The 11,206-nt window shown below is 44.2% G+C and overlaps 5 protein-coding genes across 5 annotated transcripts; 2 read left to right on the forward strand and 3 right to left on the reverse strand.

Moving 5' to 3' along the window:
* Positions 1 to 654: 654 nt before the first annotated feature.
* EYB26_003165 (uncharacterized protein) lies at positions 655 to 2,694 on the forward strand (the record flags this gene model as incomplete). Its single annotated transcript, XM_054262468.1, has 5 exons — positions 655 to 738; positions 797 to 1,376; positions 1,519 to 1,758; positions 1,878 to 2,239; positions 2,293 to 2,694. The coding sequence occupies 5 exons, from the start codon at positions 655 to 657 to the stop codon at positions 2,692 to 2,694; spliced, it is 1,668 nt and encodes a 555-aa protein (XP_054118443.1).
* Positions 2,695 to 4,569: 1,875 nt separating this feature from the next.
* Positions 4,570 to 5,733, reverse strand: EYB26_003166 (uncharacterized protein; the record flags this gene model as incomplete). Its single annotated transcript, XM_054262469.1, has 3 exons — positions 4,570 to 4,698; positions 4,757 to 5,080; positions 5,143 to 5,733. The coding sequence occupies 3 exons, from the start codon at positions 5,731 to 5,733 to the stop codon at positions 4,570 to 4,572; spliced, it is 1,044 nt and encodes a 347-aa protein (XP_054118444.1).
* A 385-nt stretch (positions 5,734 to 6,118) lies between these two features.
* EYB26_003167 (uncharacterized protein) lies at positions 6,119 to 6,498 on the reverse strand (the record flags this gene model as incomplete). Its single annotated transcript, XM_054262470.1, has 3 exons — positions 6,119 to 6,173; positions 6,245 to 6,327; positions 6,388 to 6,498. 3 exons carry the CDS (start codon positions 6,496 to 6,498, stop codon positions 6,119 to 6,121), a joined length of 249 nt encoding a protein of 82 aa, XP_054118445.1.
* A 361-nt stretch (positions 6,499 to 6,859) lies between these two features.
* EYB26_003168 (uncharacterized protein) lies at positions 6,860 to 7,705 on the reverse strand (the record flags this gene model as incomplete). Its single annotated transcript, XM_054262471.1, has 1 exon — positions 6,860 to 7,705. One exon carries the CDS (start codon positions 7,703 to 7,705, stop codon positions 6,860 to 6,862), a length of 846 nt encoding a protein of 281 aa, XP_054118446.1.
* Positions 7,706 to 10,426: 2,721 nt separating this feature from the next.
* Positions 10,427 to 11,179, forward strand: EYB26_003169 (uncharacterized protein; the record flags this gene model as incomplete). The annotated part of the gene is made up of 1 exon (XM_054262472.1): positions 10,427 to 11,179. The coding sequence occupies one exon, from the start codon at positions 10,427 to 10,429 to the stop codon at positions 11,177 to 11,179; it is 753 nt and encodes a 250-aa protein (XP_054118447.1).
* Between the last annotated feature and the right edge of the window lie 27 nt (positions 11,180 to 11,206).

Genomic DNA, 11,206 nt, shown 5'->3' on the forward strand with positions numbered 1-11,206 from the left:
GATGAAGCCTTGAACTTCGTAGTTCATGTCTAGCTCTACAACAACAGAAACATGAGTCACTTGTCATCAAAACAATACAAATCTTATCGCCCAATGACAGCGCCTGCATACTTCTAATTCTTTCTACATGCCCAACTGTGGCTAGTTACTTAGTTATGACCTTCTTGTGTCGCATCAACGCAGCCATTTTTCGTCTCTCTTCACCGCATCGAAGACGATGTGGTGGCAGGAACCAATGGGCGAGGGTTCGGGATCGATTCGCGACGCTAAGCCCGAAAGAGGTTAGGATGGACCCTCTTCTTGCGTGTTACGGTGTTAGCCTTTTTAGTGATTCCTGTCTTGTGGCCGGAGTTAGTGTTGGTGTAATTACAAAAATTTCTTTAATTTACAGTAATTTGTAATTACCACCAAAATTTTGATCATTAATTTACATACAGACGTACATACGCCATGTTTATGCCAAGTCTCACGTGATCTGCAGTAGCCGGCGGTGAGCCTGTTTAAACCAATCAGAGCCTCTGAAATAGTTTTTGCCGCTCTTCCTGTATCCCCCTAGAAACAAGAGCAATGTCAATATTGATTATATATAATTGAATCAATATTTTGAGCGCCTGGCATTCCAAGCATCAATATTAGCAGCCAACACCACCAAAAATGGGCCAAATTCGGAAAGAAGAGCAGGCGCAGAGAGAGCGAGACCGAGAGAAGATATTCGAAATTCTTCCGAGTAAAAATAAGGTGATTTACCATACAAATATGCTTAAAAATACTTTTCTGATTTTGAACCGGATTAAAGTCAGGCCTTGCGCGCTGCCGCGGCTGTCAACGCACCTGGGCTAAGAATCACACCCGCTTCCACCAGCACATTGAAAGTTGTCCTGCAGCGCTACAATTGCTTCAAAGAACAAGGCAAAAGACCCTAATGGAGCTACCAAATGGGATAAAAGTTGATACATTAGAAACGCGGATTGACTGCGCTCTTGCTCGTGCAACTTTTACTGGAAACCGACCATTTTCCATGTGGTCGCAGCCTTTTATGCGTGAAGCCTTACAACTCTTGAGAAAAGGCTATATCCCACCAGATCGGCACCGAATTGGAGGCAGTCTTTTGACTGAGCTTTATACCGAATCTTATACAAAAACGATAGGCATTTGGCGCCAGATTCAGCATCTCAATATCACGGTTGATGAGACCTCAAATATCAATCATCAACGTGTTATGGTGATTACAATTACTACACCGCAAAGATCCTGGCTCTATTGCCTCAAAGATATGGAAAATGAACGTCTGAATGCGAAGAATATTACTGAGTGGCTTTTACACCAACTTGAAGCACTTTTAGCGACACTTTTTGATGGAGATATTGATTGGAAATGTATCAATTCTTTATCGACAGATACGTGCTCTACAATGAGGCTTGTTTGGGAAATTTTACAGCGCAAATCACCACTTCAACATGCTTTTATGATTCCTTGTGATTCTCATGGCCTACAGCTAATTTTTTAAGGATCTTTTAGATATGAAAGTCTCGCAAGCGATGACCGTGAAGCATATCTTCAAAGAAGCCAACGATATCGTGACGTTTTTCCACCGAAGCCCATTAAGATACGCCGATTTACAAGCGATTGAGAAAGCTAGGAATGGCAGAAAGAAGGCGCTTATTGCCTCTGTTATAACACGTTGGGGATCTCAATATAACCTCATTAACTCGGTTAATGAGCTAAAGGAATCGCTTATTCAGTGGGCTCAAAGCGTTAGTGAGGATAGCGATAAAAGCAAGCTTGTTGAGATTATTGGAATCATTCAAGATATCACTTTTGGAATATCCTCAATGATTTGTGTAGGGTTTTTAAACCTTTACATATCGCTCAAAAAGACTCCGAGGCTTTGAATGCGACTATCTTCAACGTCATACCACGCTGGTTGAAGCTTGAGAATGAGATGAGGACTGCAGCTTTATATACACAACTTCATGAGGATATAAAGGCATATTTTAATGAAGGAGGCTTTACAGCGCGTGCAAATCTACAAATATTATCTATCCACTGGGTCGCATATTGGCTCGATCCGAAGAGAATTCGTCAACCGCTTGAGAGCTCGACAAAAGAGAAAATTCGTGCAATTTTAGAGCCTCAAGAAGTATGGCATGATTTCTTACATTTCCGGCAACAAGATGGCGCCTTTTATAAGGCACGGTGCTGGGAAGAAAGCGAGATTACAATATTCTGGCTTGAAGCAGTAAGTGGGAATAGAGTCATCCTTTTTATATTCTAATTACTAATATTTTCTAGGCTGATATCGCTCCAAAGCTCGCTTCCTTCGCAAATCGTCTTATTCATACAGTTGCTAACTCAGTAACTGCCGAACGTGCCTTTTCCTTGATGAATTTACAGCACACCAAGATACGGAATCGACTCAGCGTTGAGCAGGTTGAAAAGCTTCTTTTTTTACAAATCAATGAATATCAACTGCAAGAGAAGCTCAATGAAGAGCCTACGCCAGAGCAACAGTTAGAGGACGAGGAGGCCGAATCAGCAAGAGTCTATAGAGAGCAGAGCCTTGAATTCTCTTCAATTCTGAATAACCTCAATTCCATGGATCAGAAACCTGCAACAGATCTTATAGAGGCATCGCCGGAGCCTGATTTGGAGCTGGAGGCCCCGAGAGCGTACAAGCGCTTGCGAATTGGGTAATATGATTAGTTGGATAGTTGGATAGGCCAATATTGAGGACGAGGATATGTGTCAAATTGGCAACATTTTTATACGCTTTTTACGTGTCTTTTCGGTGCTTTATTCGCCTAATTTGGTTGGGGTGCTGTTATTATTCTGAAAAATGTAAAAATATCGAGAATTTCTGGGGCGCATACTAATTGTTAGTAAATTTGTAATTACAAATGTAAATTTATTTACATTACGCATTTCTAATTTACATTGAAATTACACTTTTTGTAATTACAAGGCGCCAACACTAGCCGGAGTCCTTATCTGGTCGGCGCGTATGTAGTATTTCTTACAATTCTAATCCCGTGACAACATCAAACTTCATCTCATTGATTGACTTGCACATTTATGAATTCACCGCGGACTGATCGAGAAAGGGAAAAAAAAAAGACCCAAACGGAAAATCTAGAAACAGCCCCGTCAGAATTGAAATGATTTACGTCCGGAGTACGAATCTCTCAAGAGGGTTGGCGCTGCCTGGCGAACGTTAATGCTGCACTATCGCCTTGAACCTCGGCCATTGGACAAATCACCTAGTTACGGCCCCAGAAACGACGACTTGGAGTTCACTACCCTACAATGCTTGACGTGTATTGGGCGTGAACAACCAATCTTCGATCAGCTGTTCCTGGATTGCCAATCAATGCCTACTGCTGATTGAAGACCACGCAGCTCATACCGTAGTGATCAAAATCGAAGATGCTTTCCAGAAGCTCGACCACATTAATTCGTCGCTGATTGATCAATTCAGACCATCTCTATGTCTAGTTACACAATCATCAAGCAAGTAAGAAACCAGACTCTCAACTGACACGGATGTTACACTCACAAGCTTGATTTTCCGATGGTCCATGTCAAAGCAAAGTGTGACAACTCATCGAGCAAAACACAGTGGACCCCATTCCCATCACCTGCCTTATGCATCCTGCACCGGGCCTTTCCTTTGACATGAGGAGGCCATTTACTTTTTGAGATCTCTGTCTGTACAGATACTACATGACTGCATAGAACTCCGATATGTTCATGCTGTCTTGAAAAAATCTAGAGTTATGTAAATAAGCATCAATCTGTAAGCCCGTAGAAAAACACAAGGTGTTCAACGTATTCAAGTCGCTTGTACAGTCAGCCCCGCAACAAAAAAACTATTATGGTACACATGACACATGTAGGTACCTAAGCAGCCCCGTGTACTCCATAGAGCCTTGAAACTCCATTGAAATTGGGGTATACCCGTGGCCATGTATGTCACTCGACCATCCACTTAATGTCATGCATCAAAAATCCGATTAATAGAGAAGGCAGAAAAAAACTTTAATAAAAATATCCCTATGCATGCCTACCTAACATTCCCATTCTACAATTAAATATAGCTTGATCCTGAGTACCTAGGTAGGTATAGAGGGGACAGATTTTTCTGTTTGTGGTAGGTCACCTTCCTTCATGCTTCACCGCCATTATGATGGACGGATCTGTGCATACGAGCAGATGTGGATGTGGCTGTCAGATCTAACTCTTAATCCCAATTGTGATCCTACTTTTTTTCTTCTTTTTTTTTTTGGAAAAGGGTCTTCCTATCAGGATATTGGCAATGAATTGAGTCCAAACACAAACCGAAGATACAAATACATTCTTCACGGTGATACGGATATAAGAGAAAAAGAACGAGACACCAATCCGACCGAGGTACACAAAGTATTCAATACATAGACAGACCAGGAGATAAAAAAAAAGGCAGGAATCATGACAGAGGGGATATCAGTATCTCCAACACCACCGCTTGCTCACTCTGCACCTTGCTGGGGAACGAGAACGAGCTCTTTTTCATACAAGAACAGCTAGAGCGATTTACAGATCAGCCTCTTCAGCCTTCTGTTTGCTACCGCCCTCTTTGATGAAATTGGGATCTTCACCGTAGGTGTCACGGTATTCTGTGATGTAGCGTTGTCGGTCTTCTTCTGCTTTGGTCAGGTAGAGCTATCGCCACCGTCAGTACCACATCTTAGCCGATGACTAATAATTAATGAATACATACCTGTTTTTCACTGTCAGAAGTATTGACCCACTCGGCCTTGACACGCTCAGAGATCTCTGTGACAGGAAGACCGCGGTACTCTCCAGTTGCCACGCGCTCCTTGAAGAACCAGAGGAATGCAGAGACAGGTCGCTTCACCTGTCGGTCATCGCGGATTGCACTCAATTTGATGATTGGGGATTTCTCATGCTTGGCCATGTACTTTGGCAGAAGCTTGCGGGCGGCATTTGCCTGTTTTATTCGTAGAGGAGAGTATGAGTGTACCCATTCCTTCAATTTTGCTTCATTTTCTTTGCTCAATTTAGACGCTTCCTGGTTCAGGATCTATTAAAACCATAGTTAGTCAATGTCATATCATGCTAAATACCAAAGACCAAAGAACAAACCTCGCGCTGGTATTCGGGAAGCTCGCGATATTGAGCAGCTATATCACGGAGAGCACTGCTCCTGGCCTCCCTATCAACGCCCTTGAGTTTCTCAGAAACAAAAAGATTCCAGGCAATAGGGCTCCTCAATTTAGGCTCCTCCTTTTTCAACGATTCCGCTATCAATGACTTTATCGTATCCTTGACCTTTTGTTCCTGTCTTTGCTTGCGCCTCTTTTCCAATGCGTCTTCGGAGAGCTTGCGGACTTTCTTGACCTTCTTCTTGGGCTTGCGCTTCTTCGCAGCTTTCTTCTTTGGTTTCTCTTCACTGGATTTGGGTGGTCGGCCACGAGGTTTGGGTTTCGAAGCATCGGCGGAGGTCGTAGTTGTAGTAGTAGAGTATTGATTTCTTTGGAATGTTGCGCCAAGCTGGTTTAGAGTGCTGACCCTGGTTTTGTTCGAAAATACAGCAGCGCGAGTGTCTGCGAGACGAAATACGCGTCGGACATTGCTCACGGCGATTGGCACACGAGTCGATAGAGATGTGGTCTGTTGGAGGTTCACTTGATGCAGGACACGGCGCCCCCGGCGAGCTGCGAAAATCAATTGCATGGTTGCAGTAGTTGACGAGCAATAGGTGTGCACAGTCGTTCTTGTCTCTTGTCTATTCGATGTTAGAGGACAAATTGCACAGTCAATGGTATCGTATCACTCCCTTGTTGGGGTTAGGAAGGAGGCTGGCCGACCGCGTACTCTTAGTTCGTTTGGATTCTTCCGAATACGGCTAGTGTGCACGTGATGTTTCATGTACCTAGTACCTACTAGTACCTACTCGATAACGTCACGTGCAAGATTTAATTTTACTATGGAAAGAATGTTAACAGCCAAATTGTTGAGTCATTTTTGTCCTAAAATACATTGTTCAGAAGGAAGATAAAATTTATCCGTCGTTATAGTGTCGTTTCATCTGTCTGCTCTGACTTGAAAGACCAGTCATTCAACCATATCGGACATCACGTACGGTACCCTCATCATCGACGCGAATGATCAGTCTGTTGGATTGAGAACGGCGCCAGTTAGTCTTCAGAGTACATCTATGAACACACACAGATCTGGGACATACCTATCAGGCTGATAGTCTGGAATCATAGTAGTATCTGGTCCCAAGATGCGATGGTTGGGAGGTAAGTCTTGTTTTGCGAATGACTGATCTAGTTGTCAGTAATGTTCCTGTGATCAAGAGCTGGACTGGAGCCACGGCGGTACCAGTTCATCGGTCTTAGAGTCGGTCAATTTCTTGCCCATAAGCTCGTCGAGCCAGTCATTCTTCTTGTTTTCGGCCAACGAGGAATGAATACCTGGGACAACGAGCGGCATGGTTATTGTTTAGGACGTGTCTGATGGGAAATGGCAAGTTAACCTCAAGATCTCAAGGTGGTAGATATGAAGAAAACCATATAAAGAAAGCCTATACTACATGTAGGTGATATGTCTGATGAAATAGTTGGCTGGTTGGGGTGTGGTCAATGACGTCGGTGATTCTTCGCAGCGGCGTGATGTCATCAACTCACTCTAACCCACCTGTGATATTACCCTCTGATTTGATTCTTACTGGAAGTTCCGGATGTTAGTAGCTGCACTGCATTACCATAAGAGCATTTACGCAGTCTACAGTAACGTGGACTACTATGTTAAAGCATCTCCATTTTATTATTTATCAACCTGGAAACTCATCTGTTCACATTACCATCTGAAGAGCCCCAATGAATGCAGTCGCCAATATATATGATAGTGGAACATTAGAGCCAACAGCAATACTGTGCTTTGCTGTGGAAGATGGGGTTGTAGCGCTAGCAGATGGCGTGGCTGTTGACGCCGCAACAAGGCTCCGCAAGGTGCTCGAGATGTTCGCCACCATCGTCTGATCAACAGTGACAGTACAAGGGTTCCCGGTACCATTATTGCTCACTACCGCCGAGCAAGAGCTGTTCAGAGATGCCGTGCTAATCTCATATACAGCGCCTAGCTGGGGACATTGCCCTGTCACGTTCGCTATCTTGGGTTCCGGACTGTTGATGTCGATGTTGAAAAAGAGCGTTCCAAGCAAGTCTAGCGGATTGGAATCACATATCTTGACAGGGTCATCCCATATTATAGCCCACTGCAGCGCGTATACAGAGCCGTACGGATAAAATGGCCCGTAATACCATTTCTGCACATTCGTCTGATTGACGAGAATATACGGCTCGGCAGTGGCATTAGCAGCAGTGAAGTAAACGCTCGCGACATCGTTCAGAACGCCGCCGGGCTCCTGGATTCCACCGACGTTGCCATATGGCATAATGTCCCAGCTGAAAGTGAATGGCCCGAGGGCCGCTGCAGCTGTTAGGTTCTGTAGGGCGAATACGATGGGAAGCGATTCGGTGATGTTATAGGTTGAGTTGTGAATGGGAAAGATCACGTCTACCTCTATGCCCGAGACGTTGGAGGCAGAAGTTACGGTCGAGCCGATGGTACTTGTACTGTGAGCTACAGGGAGGCCGGCAAGCGCCACGGTGATGATAGATCGTAGCAGACGCGCCATGTTTGCAATTAGAACCCAAGTATATCCTCTGTGTCCATATACTGGCAATTAGATTTGAAGAGTGAATTTCTATGACAAGACTTGTGGCAAGTGTTGGACTTTATATAGCTGATTTGTGGAGTCGAGAAACGGATTGTGAGGCTCAATTTAGGTAATACAATGGATAAAGGGGGTTACATTCATAGGCACAGAATTGATTCTGACCATGCTGTTTTGGGGTGTCTTATTTGGCATGATATTATTAACGTGTTTTGAATTTTGACCAGTGGACAGTCTTGATAATGCACTACTACCGTACTAGTGTATAGCTAGCTCCTCTGGCTTCATGCCAGTCATCCCATGTATATCATTTAGGGGCTGTCATTGGTTAAGACTTCGTTCGACGATCCTGCAAGCCTGTAACGATAGTACGTATATACTACGTAGTAATTTAATTACAGTAAAACCGGTTTTACTGTATCAAAAGTTATATTAGTTAGTTAGTTAATCAACGGAACGCTTCAATGTTAGGTCAGACAAAAGTCACAAAGACACCAGTCATACTATGTAGTTATATATGTATGCAATATCCCGGTGACTTCAAATGTTGAAGTCAAATCCAAAGAGCCCTTCCCCTCAACTTCAAACTATTCAACAATCTGCTTGGCTACACTATTTACGTATATGGCTGAGCTACATTTAACTATGACATCCAAAAAAAATCAGGGTGTCGATAAAAACTCGATAATTGGAAATGGTGTTAGTTATTCGACTGCAGATCTCGATATGTAGGTGCGATTAGTTCATGCACTGGGACTGGAAGAGACATATTTTCAGCGATGGAAGTACATATATACCATTTGATAATTCAATTTCTCATATTCTGCTCATTTATAAATCAAACAATTCCTTGGTCAAACTGCCCATTAGCTAGACCGGATATTGAGGCCTTAATTCATAGTTGCTAGAAGGAAATCGCCGGAGACACCTTTGATCTTCGTTGGCAGCAAAGTCCTGTGATCACTTCCAGTTTAGAAAACGGTGCTACGGACGTTCTTAAGAGTGACCACGGCAGTATCACAGTGTAGAGATACATGGGCCATGGGCGTTGCTTGTGAAGACCGTAGAACCAGTGGATTCCACAATTGTTGAATGGGCTTGAATATTTCCACCTGTGCTCAACATGACGAATCTAGTACACATCATTTGGTTTTTTACACATAAATAAACAAACTACGATTTCCCCAAGTAGACGTCAGCTTCATTAGCCGGCCCAAAGCATAGCTCTTAAAATAGTTGGCGTCAAACAAATGCGCACAAAGAAGACGTGAACTTTTAAATGCAATGTCGCTAGATGGCTAAATAGGGGATGATAGTGCTTACTCCCCAGATTATGGAGACTCGTCAGCTCCAGTCCCGGGCATTTATGAAATGTGCTTATGCAAAGCCCACTAGGTACATGTTATGGAGATTTTATCTATGACCGCCATGTGGTATGACATGAAGTAGTAGATCGGAGAAAGCAGTATTGCACCTTTGCAGCAATATACTCCTCAGTATCCGGACGTAGAGACGATTCTATTCACAAACAATTAACATCGAATTGGAATCATGAAACCAACTACAAGAGCTTACCTGAATATAATTGGCTGTCTAATCATAGAAACCCTAGGGCACAAGCTTTGACCAGATTGCGGCTGGACTTAGTCCTGACCAACTTCGTGTCTTCGTCTGCAAAGGCTGAGCAGTTTGAGCACCAGCCCCGTCAGGCCAAGTAATCAGAGTTCGTACGATGGCCGGCTACGGAGTTCTGCATCTTCACGGAGTACTTTCTGTCTGCATGACGAAGCAAGCCCAAAGAGAAGACTTTCGGGTTTTGAACTTTGCTACCGGTAATTCTCGTGCTGACGAACAGGAGGGAAACACACAAGAGAGCAAGCGTCTTGACAACTCATCCCTTTCACCAACCAACGACAAATAAGATGGTTAGCGAACTGCAATTGATTCGGTTCGCTCGCTAAGGGATCATTAATGCGGAGGCTAGTCGACTGCCTAACCTGCGGCGTACGGTAAGCTTTGGCCTTTAGGGAGAGAACGAGCTCCGCCTTGTGCGCCTCTCTACCTAACCATTCAAAAGCAAGTGGCTTAGTTAGAAGTTTTGGAGATGAGAAAAATAACCAACAAGCTTGGCCCTTCTCAAGTCAAATTGGACTACGTAGGAGGCAAAATTAGCTTGGAACGTGGTCGGTGAAGACACTAAATTTAACCTCTACGAACGGCTTAGCTAGCTATTCGTACTGCGCCAGTGCGAGTAAGCACCAACAGCCATGGGCCAAATCCACGCAAATGGCTCTCAGCCTCGCTGTGCCTAGGTCACTAGCTCTTATGCAGTTATATTACTCTTGTTAGTCGATGGCCACTATGTACTACGAGTAGATAGCTAGATGGCTAAGAAAGTTTTGGTCAACATTTAATTTCGGAGTTAACTTTGGAAGAGAATACATAAAGAGCCTGTTAGACTCCAGAGAAATCTTTTGTGTACTTCTGTGACAAGTTTATTTTGCAGACTATTTCTAGGACACCAGAGAAATGTATATGAGTGTTGTGGATGCGCTATAACATCAACCCTAAGGCGCCGTGCTACGAATGAAGGTATCGCCATTTACAACCACCACCACCACCACCACCACCACCGACTAAACTCATTCGACCTTCCTTATCCCAATAAAATATACCGACAATATGCGCGCATCAACGATATTGCTCCTCGGAGCTTCTTCCGTCTCCGCTGTTCCATTATTCCTCCGCGCACCTTCAACACTGATATCGACCATCACCAGCCGAGATTCAACCGACAACGACAATAAAAACAATAACCAAATCCCACTGGCTGGAATTATAATAGGATCCATCTTTATCACCGCTCTGCTCCTCTGTCTCATCGCATACCTCGTCAGCCACGACAACTGCATCACACGTCGCGGATGGTTCAAACGTCGTCGCGAACAGAAAAACAAGGGGAAATCGCAGTACTTGAGTCCGCAGGAAGACGAAGAAGCATTGACGAAACGCGCTTCATTCGCCTCAGAGCGGGAATCGATCATGTTCAGCAGGAGTCGTGCGTCTTCATTCACCTTCGCCGTGGTCGAGGATGTGGATCATTCACAACGCCGAATGTCGTCGCAGGTATATGTGTTGAGAGACGGCAAATATATACCCGTTAATCAGACAGAGGCCGAGCAGCGAAAGGGTCTTCTAAGCGGTCATGGCAACGAAATGGCCGAAGTCGATATTGCGTCGTCGTCTCTGGATCAAAGCGACCGAGCATCGCTCACTAGTATCCCTGTTATTGTCTCGCCGCCGCTGGAAAATACGCACACAGATCAACCTCATGATTATATGTCGCGGACTGGGCGTAGTAATCGCTCGGAGGCTGTCGCAGATGTGTCGGTATTTCGAGAAATACTCCCCGATGACCCAAGAACCCATGCCTAAGGCTTATACATAGAATTTTCCTCTTGA

The sequence above is a fragment of the Talaromyces marneffei genome, chromosome 2, assembly GCF_009556855.1.
Source record: "Talaromyces marneffei chromosome 2, complete sequence".
NCBI classification, from domain to species: domain Eukaryota; kingdom Fungi; phylum Ascomycota; class Eurotiomycetes; order Eurotiales; family Trichocomaceae; genus Talaromyces; species Talaromyces marneffei.